We start from the raw sequence: 15,293 nt of genomic DNA, 5'->3' as shown, positions 1-15,293 counted from the left end.
AAAGAAATGCAAGACCTTGCAGACTCTGCCCAGATGGTGGAGAAGCCACCAGCGAGAAGCGAGAACGAAACGAATCAAGCACCGGTACGGTAATTGTGTTCGCTTACAGCCACGTAGGCAGAATCCTCGATAAACACGCTGCACCCCCCCTCATCCATGAATTTCTCACGTTTCTACCTACCGCTCCTTTTGGAATTGGGAAACGCGATGCAGGTCGGTTCAATTGATAAAAAAAACCACTATGAAATTCATACGAATCCCATTCACTGAGCAAATTATGATAACCAAATGTGATATGATCCCAGCCTATACGTGCCGTGCGTGTATGTTGTATGTGCATTGCGATCCAATTTCTTCAATCGCACCTGCCCCCTGCCCCTGCCGCATCCATCACTGGTCCTCAAAAACCCCCAGCAACTCATCGTCCGCCCCCAACAACAAGCAAGCCGGCGCCTCCACCCCATTCGTCTCGGGCACCACGACCCCCGCGCCATTCGTGTCGTCGGCGCGGTAGATGACGGCGTTGGCCAGGTCGCGCGTGTTCTCCCCGCCGTCCCCCCAGTTCTGCGGCGCAAACAGGAGGCTCGCGTGCGCCTCGGCCGCGAGCGTGTTGGGCAGGTCCTCGGCCCGCACGAAGTGGTGCATCCCCAGGTTGGCCCAGGCCACCAGGTCCTCCTGGTCTAGAGACTCGTCGTCGGCGAAGAAGTCCCAGAACTCCACCAGGGGCGCCTCGGGCACGTTGCCCGACAGCGCCGCCGTCGAGGCGGGCTCCGTGTCGTGCTGCCGCGACACGGCGAAGGCCTGCTTGGCGTGCTCGCCCGACCGGAGGAAGAAGGGCGAGTTGCGGGAAGGGAGGTAGACGTTGCTCAGGCCGGGGACGATGCGGTACCCCCGCGGCTCGCCCCAGGCGTTGGGGCGGTCCTTGTTGACGACGGTGTACATGGACTGCCCGTTGGGCGGCAGGTACAGCAGCCCGCCCGCCTCGGACGCGATATCACCAATATCATACCGCATCGTCTCGAAGACGCCGCGCTCGGGGTACCACGGCTGCGTGACGTTCTCGACGACGAGGTCGGTGCGGCGGAAGGAGTTGCGGGGGTCGACGAGGTCGAAGTCGGCCTTGAAGTTCATGACGTGGGTGTGCATGGTGCCCGAGATGGTCTCGCCGATGCGGGGGCCCCAGCGGCCCGCGTCGTCGGGGCGGTAGTAGTTGGCCTGCACGTAGCCCGAGGCGCGGGCGTCGACGCTGAGGCTGCCGTCGACCGCGAAGCCGTAGTCCCAGAGGTAGTCGTAGTTGCCCAGCGTCGCGATCATGCGCACGACCAGCTTGGAGCCCTTGGTCGACTGCTCCCACTGGCCGTAGACGTTGTGGCGCGTCAGGGGGGCGCCCAGGTCCGTCTCGAAGATGCAGATCGCCCGGTCGATGGTCCGCAGGCTGGTGCCGTCGTTGAACGTCGCGTTCCAGTAGGTGGCGTGGTACGGGCAGTCGTAGCCCGGGATGGGGCGCACCGCTTGGGCGCCAATGCCGTAGAAGCGGTCGCTGTAAGCCGTCCCGGTCTGAAATGGGTTGTTTCCGGCGTACTGGACGAGTGCATCTACCATACGTCAGCTTTGGGACGTGGGACTAGTGTTTGAAAGATGTGCTTACCCTGGAGGGACAGCTCGTACAAGACACTCTCGCCCTTGAACCTGATGTCGTAGAACTGGATCCCCACATCCTTGTCGAACCTGGTGTAGAAAGACCACCCCATGTAGGTCAAATACTTGTTGTCGTTATCAACCCGGTATCTGTTCCCGTCCAGATTGAGCACCGTAGGAGCGAACCGATCCTCGAGATCTCGCACGGGCCCAGTACGGTCCTTGTCCAGGAACGAATCGTTGGTCGTCGGGTTAGGAGTCTTGGTGATCTCGCCAGCTGACCACGCCGCGCGGAAATCATCAGTGGAGTTATACACGACCAGATTGTACACGATCATCCGCAGGTGGTACAGGGAAGCGTCCGTGCCGGCAATGTCGAAGCTGACGTAGAGGTCCGAGGGCTGGTCCCAGGGGTTCGGGGCGCGCCGCCGCCACGGGAGCCACGTCACCCCCGTGGTGCCGTCGGTCGAGTACGGGTTCTGGACAAAGTACTCGGCGTTGGTCCGGTTGTCGTCGGACCCGTAGTAGGCCAGCCCGGTGAGGTTGAGGGTGATGTCCGCGATGCTCGCCATGGTGGTCGCGACGATGGCCTCCACGGCCCTCTGCCGGGGCGCGTCGAACAGGCCGCCGCTGTAGAGTACCTTGGGGCCGTTCGGGCCATTGTAGAAGTAGTCCAGAGGTCTCATGGTCGTCGAGTCCGAGATTGGCAGAGGCCCGACCTGCACATGTCAGTCAGTTGCGTCCAAGTAACTTGAGCGCCTTGCATGGTTACTCACGTAATACTGGACCACGCCGGGCACCGAAGCCGCCCCCTCATTAATCACTACGCGTGCATATCGCGGCACGGAGTTGGAGTCGCCACTGAGATAGCTCGTGACGTCCGTCTTGTTCGGTTTGAGTATCTCGATATGAGAGATGTAGTTGTCGCTCATCGCCAGTGTGGGGCTGGACGGGTCCGACAGGTTCAGCCCCAGCGACGAGCTTCCCAGCCATTCCACGATGGAGTCCAACTCCGGTTGCGATAAAGGCACAAAAGGTGTCCCCTTCGGCGCCGTGACCGAGACATCTTGGGGCACTGGGCAAGCGGCGGCGCCACTTTGACGCTTGAATATTGCGCCGGCTTTCCAGTCAGAATATGTCCATTTGGTGCGGTTAGCCGCCGTTGCTCGTGCCGTATCAAGGAGTCCTAACGCGAAGATCAGGGGTTCGGGACGCATTGTCTAGAAATGTGGGTTTGGTGATGGGGACAATGTGTTACAAACACAGACCCGTCGGTTTGCAAACATCTATGCACGCCATGAGTTCTGACATGGTGGCGCGAGGCCAAGACGGCATTCCTGTCGGATGGATCTTTGGGGTAAAATCTCAAAGGAGCGGGCTGGGAATCCCGCATCCTTTCCGCCGCCCCGGCGGGAAGCAACGAAAGTGCCGTCATGAGGAAGAACCTAAGGCAGGATGCAACCGTAGTGGCTGGCCGTTCCGATCCCATCGAAACCTTAACCCTATCTTGTACCACTAGATCGAACGTCCAGTTGTCTCACTGTGAGCTCACTGACAGCTTAATTAATGCGAAAATCTAATCCTTCACAGTGGGCCTCGCTTATCCGGCATGGAACGTTCAAACGAAGAAGCTTGCAAGGTAAATCTCGGTTCGTGAAAACGATTGTCAATACGAGCTTCGTGTGTTGGCAGTGATCAATCTTAGAGGCAACCCTTGTCAGCCAACACAATATGTATGGAAAGCTTACCTCTGAGCACGCCCAAGCAACCCCTTCGATGCTGAACTGGGTAAAGATAGGACCAGCACTTGACACAACTGAAGGGCAGCTTATAGCAGAAACACATGCTGAATTTTCTGGTTCCCAGTTTATCTATTCTTCTACTATCACAGCTCAGTACAAGATCATCCAAGCACGAGATCAACGTCCTCAAGGTCGTGCGCCTCCCAGGCCTCCTTATCGATTTCCCCAACGGCTTTACGGTAAGCGACGCCGTCCTCCCATTCAACCCAAAGAACGCCGTAAGTCTCATCGGACTCAGACATTTCAAGATAATCAACGTAGTGTTTTCTCTCTTCAGGGTGTACTTTCCGCAGGCAAATAGCTGAAAGCTCTATGGGCTCGTACTGAGAAGATTCAGGAGCTGGCAACTCGGTCAAAGTCTCCTCTGACGTGACCTGGAGCCGCCCGCAAGGACTTCTGTTCATGTCAAATACTTTGGCGTTGTCGCGAAATCTGAAGTTCCACCGTTTAGCAAGGAACCATCCCCGTCTAGTTCTGCATGACACAAACGGATGTTGTGGGTGCGTGGTAGGGCAGGGTTTGTCTCGAGGATCTTTGAATGGGACCCAGCGCCAGAACGTTTGACCTGGCATAAGCGAGTGTCGATAGACACGGTTTCCGACTAAAGGCCCGCTGGACCCGTGGACATCGGGGTTATATGTATTTACTGCCCATCCTTGAGCCAGTGGATCATCGAGACAATCATCGTCAGGATTCAACATCCTGCCCGGAAAGCAAGGACCAATCGCTCGCCTATCGCTCGACATAGGTGCCTGATGACTGTACCATTGGGTGATGCTGAAGGAAGCAGTTCCAAACCTCTCTAGATCTCCATCGCTTTCGTTGAAATAGATGTGGCTTGTTTTCCATCCTAACCAAGACCAAGATGGCAAACAGGATCCTTCCAGGATGGAGTGTTGTTTCCCCGAGTGAAGTCGTCTACGTATTCTCTGTCCACTGGTTTTCCACATCAATGTCGCCTCGAAATACATTACCGGCAGACCATAGAGAAACCCGCCTTCGAAAGTCCTGCCTAATATATCCAGAATGCCAGTCACGCCAGCCAAAGCATCCTCGGGGAAGGAAAGCTCTCTGTCGTTGTAAATTTCGAATACCTGTTGTAGCTCTTCCAAACAAGGGTTGCCTGACTGGATCTGCGGTATGTTCAAGCTTGGCCCACGGTAGAGATCGTCATAAACAGAATCCTCGTAGTTTCCGATAGAGGAACACACCCAGTTAAACTGCTTCTTTCTGATGATCAGAAGTCTCTGGGACATAGCATACTCCTGGAAGGTCCATGCTCTGTGGAAATAGCGGCTATCGAAATCCATATTCTCCCTGACGATCAACGTCTCGTTTGCTGCGAATGGCACGACCAGCTGATTGAAGTTACGTGGAGCAGAGATACCTGGGATGCCAGGCAAGCCTTCGCTCGCATCCCCGTCGGCGGCGACAATGGTAAACACCGCAAATGCGTATATTTTAGCCATTATCAAGAGTTGTTCTCTTGTTTGGTCAGGGGCGTCCTGAACGATGCATAATGCATCAACCCACAAATAACGTTCCTGTAGCGAGCGTACAAGTCCCATAGCATCCGAAATTGTAGGCGGTAGATCCGTGGATAATGGACCCTCCGACAAGGCACCCTGGTGTTGAAGCGCATTCAGGTTGGCAGATTCGCAGCGAAGGTAAGCCTTAGTACCCCATACGTAACTGAGAGCCACGTATTCCGATATGCCCTCTCCTGGCACAAGGCAGTTGTTGTACGTATCAACAAGCCACGCTGGATAGGCTCGAGAGAGCTGAAGGGGATTGCAGCAACGCTCTCCGTGCTCCGTAATGCACATTGTTTTCCAATCTCGGAGCAAATCCAAGTCCACCCAGTCGCTGTCGACCACGCGTCCAACAAACATTGATCCATCCTCTGGGGCAGTAGCAAGAAGTGTCGCCCTTGACCAGGCGTGGCAATAAACCACGACATGGTTTTTGAATTGAACACCACCAATATCGTAATCTTCCTGTCCGCTCCCAAGCGAGTCGCGGATCCATTGCAATAGACGATGATGACACGGCTTATCGCTGATGTTGTTGATTTTCCCAAAGTTGAATATTCTCGATTTGTTTTCGGATTTGAACATTCGTTTGAACTCATTGCAGAATCTGCAATGACGGGGCGACTTGGGGCATTGGTATTTGGTTGTGGAAAGCTGTTTCCATCATGAGTGATATGATGTGGCTTGGGGGAAAAGCTGGTAAGAAAGTGAGCCGGGTAAGTAAATCTTACATCTTGTGTGCTGGCTGAGGTAGGTCGCATCGGAAAGAAAGTTCCATATGCCAGAGCAGAAGCTGGTAGTAGGTATTATTGGTTCAATCGGCATTGAGATTGAGCTGGCCATTTCGGTCACAAGGCAGACTCTACGTCATTTCCAAGGACTGGGCTTAGAATCCGCATTAGTGCCATGTAACGAAGCCCCCCCTCCCTTAAGCGCAAGCTGGCCTCCAGCGAACCGAAGGCAGGGCAGGAACTTCCCCATGGCGCAAGGGGCTTTGATATACAAGGCTTCTTAATTTGATCTGTTCAAGGTCGCATAGGTGGGATTACCTCTTTTCAGCAGCACGAGCTGCGCGACGAGTTGTCCACGGAGCATCGTCCATGGAGTATCGTGCAAAAGCCGATGCGCCGAACGACCGAGGATCCCTTAGACATTGGTCGAGGCAGGGCGGTTTTTCAATCCGCCAATAGTAATAAGATACACTGGCCAGGAAGGACTTCACTGCGTATCAATGAGTTCGTCTACATGTAATACTTTTGCATTAAATGATATGCTATGGCAGTGCAAAGATAAAGATACACCCATATCATGTCAAGCCAGAGCCGGAACCACCAGCTCATCATATACTCCCATTGTTTCCAAAAATCCAAAACTACGTAACTAAAACTAGTTGTGTTATATTTCTGGATATCACCAACAGAACCACGTTGGGCAAAATGCGGGTATATGTGTGCGCGCGTGACGAGCATATCGCCCAACCATCAGCGACCGAGTACCAGCCAAGAAGCAAATGAAAAAGAAGCCCGCTGACCAAAACGCCAACCACCCATCCTTTTCCCTCAATGTACAAACATTAAGTACAAAACCTTTCAAGTGCTTTAAGACCAATCGACAGCTACTGTTGCGGCAGGTCCGGCGAGTGCAAGGGGCTGCTGTAGTTGGGATGCTGCGTCGAATCCCGGTTGTTGTTGTTCGTCTGCGTCGAATTACGGTTCTGCTGGGTGTAAGGATCGGGCGAGGCCATCTCGATGCGGTTAGCCGTTCCGCCGTCGAGCTCCGAGTAGCGGGCCATATTGTTGTTGTTGTGGTGGTGAATGTCCGAGTTGGGCGACATGGGCTGCGGCGGCGGGGAGCCGTGGGGCGTCTTGTTGTAGTAGGGGTGGCTCGGATCCAGCAGGGGTGACTGGTTGTTGTGGTGGGTCGTCGAGCCGCCGTAGACCGAGCCGCCCGGGTGGTTCGAGTCGGTCATGGTCGGCACCACCGAGGCGCGGTCGTGCATCATGGACGCCTGCTGGTGGTGGCGGTGCTCCGAGTTGGACTTCTCGTCGGCCAGCTGCTGCTTCAGCGACTTGTTCTGCCGCAGGAACCAGAAGATCGAGGCCATGGCCACCAGCAGGGACACGCCGGCGACGACGGCCAGGCCGATGGTGGCGTTCTTGAACGTGGTGGCGTCGCTGCCATTGTCGTCGGCGGTATGTGCCGAACATACACTATCCTGCGTCGGAATGGACACGGCGCGATCTGTGCCGCAGCAGCTGGTCGTCTCGCCGCAGCAATATTTGCCACTGCCGTCATTGCAATTCGTTATGACGGAGCTGTTGCTCGGGTTGCCGCCATCCTAAATCGTGCAATTGGTTGGTTAGTTATCGTGAAGGCACATGGTAAACGTCGACAGAATCAAGCCGAGGGTTCGTGTCATTCACTCGTACCTCTGTCGTGATGCAGACGTCGACACAGGCCTTGCTCTTCCAGGTCTTGTCGGTACAGAACCCGCGTCGCAGCCGGTTGTCGGGGCCGTTACAAAGACCCAGCGACGAGCAGGTGTCTCGCCTTTCGGCCGGTCCGTCCAGAGCACAGCAGCTCGAAAAGATGCCGTCTTGCTGGATCCCCAGCTTGTTGCAGGGGACATATGTCTCGTTGTCGGCCTGGGTCTTGCCGTCCGGGGCCCAACAGGTGACCTCCTGTGCCGTGGCACATGACACGAGGCCAAAAGCCAACAATTGTCCAATCTGGGAGTATCGCATGGTTGCGGTAGGTAGCTCGGATTTGTCGCGCGGTTATGCAGGCGGAACCTCTCTACGTCTCGACACGGGAAAACGTCTCGACACGGGAAAAGGGAGAAACAGAAACAGAAAAGACAGTAACCATTTCCCGAGGATCGGTGGGAAACAAGTGAAAAAGAAACGAGAAGAGGGGTGTGCGCTTGAGATTAGCTGCTTGCCAGGTCATACAAACAAAAAACTGTTCGGGATCCGTTCTGTTGGTTCGTTTTCCCTCGGCAGCACCCAAGCTCAAGGGACCACCGCCGGGGGAGACCATATACCTACGGGGAGAACCACAAGGGACCATCTCCCTCCTCTCACAGTTCGTTACGACGTAACTATTTTCGAGCAGGGGTGCAAGCTGACATGCAGCTCTAGTGCCAACACAGCCAGCAGCAGCTTTGCCGCAACAGGAATCCAGTCGATCTCGGATCAAGTCCACAGTGGAGCCCCCATTCCGGATCACGGCCAACCAGGAGATGCGTCGCATTGAAATGGCCAATTGGGACTTCGTGTGATCCTCCATCGCGCTGACTTAGCATGTGCATCCAAGGGCAGACCAAGAAGAGCGTGGCAGCGAGGTGGTGTGTGGCGGACCCCAGCAAGATGCATTAGCAACGTTCCTCAGCCCAGCATTGTGCAGCCGAAAATAGGTAACCAGAGCACAAGATCGAAGACAGGAGGGCAGTAAGGAGGGGTGACAGTCGGGCAGACAGCTGAAGGCGGATGGAGCCGATGGCCACCCTATCAATTTCCGTTACATCGCTAGATGCTACCACCGCCGTAGACAACGGGCGCTATTGCTTCCAAGGCCATGGCGACTCCGTAAAGTGCAGGTGCTGAGGAGCAGCTAGGGAAAGGCGTAGGGGCCAAAAATAGAGTGACACTACCAGCACAGCACCACCCTTGGAGATTGGAGTCGCGGCACTGAATGCGACCTAGCCCAATTTCAGCCTTTGGTGAAACCGGCCGAAAGTCCCTTCTTTTTGCTTGCCTCGCATATGCCCGATCTCGTGCTCAATCTGAATCGTTCGGAGCCTCATAGCTTTGTTAGTAGCCTTGAAGGTTGTTGGCAGGCAGGCAGGTTGAGGGGCGCGGACCACTGAATTGGGGCTGAGAAGGAAAATTGGTGGTTGGTCCTTTTCGCTTCGAGTGTCCAGGTTACTGCATGCAGCCTCTTGTGCTGACAGCCCAGCCTACTTATAGGTGATGTGATGGGGTGTTGCATATCGCCCCCTCCGCGTGCAATCTGCAGCCTGATTCAGCGCAGATGACATCAGCTAAATTGCTTTTCCGATAAGCCAATCTGAGGCATGCTCCTCATGTCGGCAATTCGAGTTGCATGGCCAAAACGTATCACCAGCGAGTTGTAAATTGATCTTGTGAAAATGGTCCATCTCGAAGGGTTCGCGAACCTGGGAATTGCGACCAAAAAGATGGGACGATGCATCCCAGTAAGCATCACAGGGATAAGGGCCCCTAAGCCCAATGCTAAGCCCTAGCTGCTGCTGTAAGCATGGGGATCTAAACCCCATCAGCTTAGCTGTCAATCGCGACCAAAACCCCACATGCTGTGGTGCAGCAGTTGATTCGGGCTCCTGATACGGACTACCTACAGGGGTTAATCACACCACCCTTAAAGTTGGTTTATGCTGAAATAACGGAATTTTATAAAATTTTAAATTTAACGTTTAAAATTTTAATAAAACGGATTAAATAAACGTTTAAATTTAAACTAAGTATAAATTTAATTTATATTTTTAAAAAAATAAAAATTAAAATTAAAATCTTAATTTTTAAAAATATTTAAATTAAGTTAAACTTTTAAAAATAGAAATAAAGATAAAAATAAAATTAAAATATAAAAACTTAATATTTAAATAATGTTTAAATTAAGTATATACTTAGTTTAAATTATTAAAAAATAAAAATAAAAAATAAAAATAAAATATTAGAATTTAATATTTAAATATTATTTAAATTAAGTATATATTTAATTTAAACTTTTAAAAATAAAAATAAAAATTTAAAAATAAAATATAAAATTTTAATATTTAAATATTATTTAAATTAAGTATATATTTAATTTAAACTTTTAAAAAATTATAATTAAAATAAAATATTAAAGTTTAATGTTTAAATAATGTTTAAATTAAGTATATACTTAGTTTAAACTTTAAAAAAAATTAAAATAAAATATTAAAATTTAATATTTAAATAATATTTAAACCAAATATATATTTAATTTAAACCTTTAAAAAATATAATATTTAAATTTAATATAGAATATAATAATATAAATTATAATATTAATAAAATATTTAAATATTAAATAAAATATTTTAAAATTTAAAATTTAAAAGAATTAGAATAAAAATTTTAAAGTTTAAAATTTAAAATAATAAAAATAAAAATAAAAACAAAATATTTAAATTTAAAACAATATTTAAAATAAATATATATTTACTTTATTTTTTAATATATTTAAAATTATAAATATATATTAATAGCAAAACTATAATAAAAATAAATTAATATAAAATAATAAAGTTTTATAGAAAAAAAAAAAAAAAAAAAAAAAAATATTTAAATATTAAAGTAATTAAATATTAAAATAAAGTTTTATAAAATTAAAAATAAAAAATTAAAATAATTAAATAAAATATTAAAATATTAAAATAATAAAATATTAAAATTATAATAATTAAAAAATATAATATTAAAATATTAAAATATTAAATATTAAAATATTATTTTATAAATATACTTTTTAATAATATTTTTAAAAAAATTAATAAAAATAAAATTTTTATTTTTTAAAAAAGTATATACTTAATTTAAATTATATTTAAATATAATTTAAATTAAGTTTAAACTTAATTTAAACATTATTTTAACCTTAAATTATTACCGTATTTTTTCCGTTATTTAAAAACGTTTTAAAAAATAAAATTATACATTTTATACTTTTATGTAATTTGAGGGTGGTACGAGCTGGCGCTGAGACCCACTTTGAGGGTGGTTTAATTGACCCTTGTAGGTGGTCCGTACTGTATCGCCCAGTTGATTCACCGTGCAATCAGAAACGACCCGAGCCCAGGGAACGGTGCCGATATACGAAGGGCACCGCTATAGTGGTACCCAATCAACGATACCGAGCTAGCATACTGCGCCGCCCAACTGGCAAATTTCGTCACATTGTCGATGATGATGAGAAAAGAAATAGTAATATCGGTGAGGGAGGAATGTAAAGCATAATTTTGATGAAGGATTGAAAGTGTAGCTCATCAAATGCTAATAAGCAAGCAAACCCAACAGCATCCATCCCCTAGACAGAACTCAGGTGCTCACGCTCCACGCCCTGCTTCTTCCTTCTCCCTAGCATGCCCTGCCTCACTCAATCCAACAGCATTTAATATGCCCTGATTATGGTTATGACGATGATGGTTGCCATTGGCGTAGATACGCTTCTAAATTGGCAGCTATTGGGTACGAACGTCGCTTGTTGCTTGTCTCTTACAAGCAGCCTATCTGACTGCCAGCTAGAGCTCTCAGCAGGTGTGCCCCACTATCCCCCAAACCCTCCGAGGTGTAGTGATTCTCGGAGGGTTTTCAGCTCAGCCATAGCAAGTGCTAGGAAATAGCTACTGTCGGATGAATATTTCGCATTCCATCAATTAATTTCATTGTATTTCTGGGAAATGGGGGATTCTCTGAGCAGGCCCGGCATTGACATGTTTGGTTCCCTACTCCCAGCTTGATTTTCCAGCAGAAGAAGGTCACTATGCCAAAGATAGCAGCAGCCACAAAGCGATCCGCCTGCGATCGGTGCAGGGCGAAAAGGGTCCGATGCCCGCGCGCCGAGGACAGCTCCGCGCCGTGCCCTCGCTGTGTCCGCGTCGGCGAGCCGTGCGCGACGGGGTCCCCTGGGCGACCCGGCAGGCCGCGAAAGTCGTATCTGGATGGAGTCGTTATACAGAGTGGTCATCCGGCCGTAGACTCTGGTACCGAGTCGTCGCCTCAGCACTTATCCACGCCGCGAGACAGCGGCGATGTCGAGTGTTCTCGCACACCTTCAGTCCATGATGAGCCCCTTTGCGCAGACACTGCCACACCATGGCTCGGTGCCGAGAGCTTGGATCACTGGACAGTACCTGGCGATACGAACTTCTTCGGCACCACATCAACGACCACTGGGCGTTTTGCGTCGGGTAATTGTCCGTCGCTAGACCAGTCAAGCAACTCACCACAGCCCCAGGGGCTGCTGGGCGAAGCAGATTGCCTCGACATGATCTACTTGGGTGAAGGTTCCAATGATGTCCTTGATTTAGACCCATTCATGGCTTCTCTCGCATGCTTGCCGAATACTGCGGCCGTCTCACCCCCGAGTGCAGCCAGTTCACTAAGAAATCTCGGGGAGAAGCTAGAGCGGCAGGCCGCAGCCACGAAGACCTTCCTCTCGGATCCTCGTAACATGGTGGAGAAGTGCGCAGAGGATGGCACCTTCGTGGGCATGGCGACTGAGAACCCTGTCGCCGTAGTACTCACGTGTACGAATGAATTGATCGACATCATCCGGTCCATGACGGCGGGCAGTGGCTCCGACCCTCCCCCTTCTAACCTGGCCAATGCTCACAGTCAGCGCTTGCTACCCGATGCCGCCGATTCTTCTTTTTCTCCAACTCGGGCTTCACCCATCAGCACGGAAACCACGCTCTTGATACTCTCAGACTACCTTGCGCTGATGAGGCTTTACGGCTCGATCTTCAGCGACGCCTACCAATCTTTACATCAAATGCCACACGACGCCGTCCGGTCGTTGAAAGCGAAAGCTGTACTTCGTATTGGCGGCACCTCTACATTGCAGGATATCCCAGCGAGAGTGTATGCGATGGGTATAATCGAGGTCATCCGAAGCCATATTCAAAGTCTGGAAGACTGCTTGGGGCTCCCCGCCGCATATCGCCTCGCGGGAGAGGTTACTTCTTCTTCCTTGCAGCAGTCGTCGGCAGGGATGTTTGTTGATGGAGAGCGGGCGCGGCTGCTTCACAGCGTCATGGCCCAGGATGATCTTCAGTCAGGCGGAGGAACCAAGCCATTGGTGGAAGGGATACGAGAGAATATGAAGAGGACTATCGCACTGTTCGATAGTTAGACTCTAAACAGTGCTATTATTGTTCTTCATATAACCCAATCAACCATCAATCCGTATCGCATCTGAAAACCGCCCCCATTGAAACCAAAGCGCTTCCATGTAGACAATCCGACCAGCCATGTCATCCTCGGTGTCTGTGTATTACACCTGCCAACTGCGTAGTCGTCTAGGTGCCCCTTCTATGCACTACCTCCCTCCTCCTTGCTGGTATTCGTCTTCTCGACCATCCCAAACTCGCTGTCCAGCTCCTCCCGAAGCGGCACCTCCTTCAGCAAAACCGCCACGACGAACCCCGCCGCCGCGAACGCGATGGCCACCTGCCACGACCGCTGCAACGCCCAACTCTGCACAGCCACTACTTGCGCGCGCGCGTCCGGCGACGCTGACAGCGACTCCAGGAAACGCGCTGTCGCAGCCTGGTAGGCGCCGCCCGCCGCGAACTCGGCGGCCACGGTCGCGTTTCCGCTGATAGCGCCCGACGACGCCAACTGCGCCGCCCGGCTGCTGAACACAGCGCCAGCGACCGCGACGCCCCAGACGGCCCCGAACCCGCGCATAAACGCCCACGCGCCCGTCGCGAGCGCCGTGTCGCGGTCCCCCAGCGGCGCCAGCAGGGCCGGCAGCAGCGTCGGGAGGGCGAGTCCCGCGCCCAGGGCCTCGACGACCTGGAACCCGACCCAGGCGCCCGCGCTCGAGTCCGCGTCGAGCCGCGAGAAGAGGCCGAAGCCGGCGGTGACGAGCGCAAAGGCTGCGACGAGGATCGGCTTGTAGCGCCCCGTCCGGGACAGCAGCAGCCCGCCGGCCGCGGCGGCCGGGATCAGCGCCAGGATGGTGGGCAGCAGCATCACGCCCGAGCGGTAGGGGCTCGCGCCCCGGACGCCCTGGAAGTAGACGGGGAGGAAGTACAGGGGCCACATCAGGACGGCGCCGTGGAGGAAGGTGAGGGCGAAGACGGCGCCGGTGACGCGGGAGGCGAAGAGGCGGAGGGGCATCATCGGGTTCGGCGCGAAGCAGGGGCCGCTGGCCTCGAGCGCCAGGAACGCCGCGAGGCCCGCCGCGCCGACGAGGAGCGGAACGAGGACCTGGGGCGAGGACCAGGGGTGCTCGGCGCCGGCCCAGCTCAGGGCGATGAGGACGGAGCTCGAGGCGCCGACGAAGACGGCGTTGCCCGGCCAGTCGAGGCGGGTCAGCTTGGTGGCCAGCGTGCTCGACTTGTCGTAGTTGACGTTGAGAAACAGGAACAACAAGACCAGCGCCGGGCCGCCGATGGGAAGGGCCATGTAGAAGGCCCAGCGCCAGGTGCTGTAGCGGACGATCAGCCCGCCGAACAGGGGGCCCAGCGAGGTGCCCAGGGCGACCATGCCGAGCACGGCGGCCATGTAGGTGCCTCGCTCCCGCAGCGGCACCAGGTCGCAGATGATGGTCTCGCAGAGGACGCCGATGCCGGACCCGCCGATGCCCTGAATCACGCGGCCGGCGATCAGCATGCCCATGTTGGTAGCCCTGCAATATGAACATCCAGTTGTCAACGATCTTTTTCCAGTGTAGGGAAAGCATTGTGGCCCCTGGACCTGACAGCACTTACCCGCCGCAGATGCCACTCCCGAGTACGAAAGCGGCCGTCGACAAGATCATAGGCCATCGGCGACCAAACACGTTTGCGAGTTGGCCAAACATTGGCTGGAGCGCCGCCCTTGTTTACACATTGTTGTTGGTAAAGACAGCTCAAACAGTTATGTCGAGGGCAGTAATACAAGAGACTTACATGGTTAAGAGGTAAGCATTAGCCACCCAGATGTAGCCAGATCCCCCACTGAGGTCTTCAACGATTACGGGAAGCACCGTGGATGTGATGGTGGCTTCCAGAGAGGTCAGAAGGCTGGTCAGAGCGAGGACGCCCATGATGGCCCAGAACCGCGGCCCTTTTCGAGCCTGCTTAGGATCATTTGAACGGTTTACGTTGTGGGGTGAGATAGAATCCTTGGTGACCATGGTGTATTTAGGCGTGACAGTGAGAGGTCTTCAAGTCAATATAATAAGAGGACGAGAAGGTCCTGAATCTCTGGATCTGCTTGTTTGCTTTTTGGGTGTATCTACTTGAGGGTTCCCTGCTCTTTATGTATCTTGGATTTCAGATTTGTTACTAAACGGGATAGGTCTCCGGGGCGTAAGTGGACAACGCTCGGAAGGTATTCTCGGAGGGTTTTCGAAAACATCGCAACGAGTAGATTGAGGCTAGTTCTGTACCCAACAAAAATTCGTTTCATTTCGCAAGTTCTTTGATAAATACTATGCAATTCCATCCTCAACGTGCTCATTACGCGTTAAAATTCTTGCGAGCACTGATCTTATTCGACCCGACCCGCTGACGCAGTTGAGCCGATCACGGTTACAAACTGAATGT

At 51.6% G+C, this 15,293-nt stretch overlaps 5 protein-coding genes across 5 annotated transcripts; 1 reads left to right on the top strand and 4 right to left on the bottom strand.

The window, feature by feature from the left end:
* Nucleotides 1-390: 390 nt before the first annotated feature.
* PG985_005320 (uncharacterized protein) lies at nt 391-2,855 on the bottom strand (the record flags this gene model as incomplete). Its single annotated transcript, XM_066825089.1, has 3 exons — nt 391-1,595; nt 1,649-2,357; nt 2,415-2,855. 3 exons carry the CDS (start codon nt 2,853-2,855, stop codon nt 391-393), a joined length of 2,355 nt encoding a protein of 784 aa, XP_066688249.1.
* A 686-nt stretch (nt 2,856-3,541) lies between these two features.
* PG985_005319 (uncharacterized protein) lies at nt 3,542-5,557 on the bottom strand (the record flags this gene model as incomplete). Its single annotated transcript, XM_066825088.1, has 1 exon — nt 3,542-5,557. One exon carries the CDS (start codon nt 5,555-5,557, stop codon nt 3,542-3,544), a length of 2,016 nt encoding a protein of 671 aa, XP_066688248.1.
* A 1,030-nt stretch (nt 5,558-6,587) lies between these two features.
* Nucleotides 6,588-7,716, bottom strand: PG985_005318 (uncharacterized protein; the record flags this gene model as incomplete). Its single annotated transcript, XM_066825087.1, has 2 exons — nt 6,588-7,310; nt 7,402-7,716. 2 exons carry the CDS (start codon nt 7,714-7,716, stop codon nt 6,588-6,590), a joined length of 1,038 nt encoding a protein of 345 aa, XP_066688247.1.
* Nucleotides 7,717-11,518: 3,802 nt separating this feature from the next.
* On the top strand, nt 11,519-12,889 carry PG985_005317 (uncharacterized protein; the record flags this gene model as incomplete). The annotated part of the gene is made up of 1 exon (XM_066825086.1): nt 11,519-12,889. The coding sequence occupies one exon, from the start codon at nt 11,519-11,521 to the stop codon at nt 12,887-12,889; it is 1,371 nt and encodes a 456-aa protein (XP_066688246.1).
* Nucleotides 12,890-13,068: 179 nt separating this feature from the next.
* PG985_005316 (Major Facilitator Superfamily protein) lies at nt 13,069-14,881 on the bottom strand (the record flags this gene model as incomplete). Its single annotated transcript, XM_066825085.1, has 3 exons — nt 13,069-14,392; nt 14,475-14,582; nt 14,655-14,881. The coding sequence occupies 3 exons, from the start codon at nt 14,879-14,881 to the stop codon at nt 13,069-13,071; spliced, it is 1,659 nt and encodes a 552-aa protein (XP_066688245.1).
* Nucleotides 14,882-15,293: the final 412 nt, after the last annotated feature.

This window comes from Apiospora marii (genome assembly GCF_038362585.1).
Source record: "Apiospora marii strain CBS 49790 chromosome Unknown utg000003l_segment0_segment0, whole genome shotgun sequence".
Taxonomy (NCBI): Eukaryota; Fungi; Ascomycota; class Sordariomycetes; order Amphisphaeriales; family Apiosporaceae; genus Apiospora; species Apiospora marii.
This window is presented reverse-complemented; position numbering and strand designations above follow the sequence as displayed.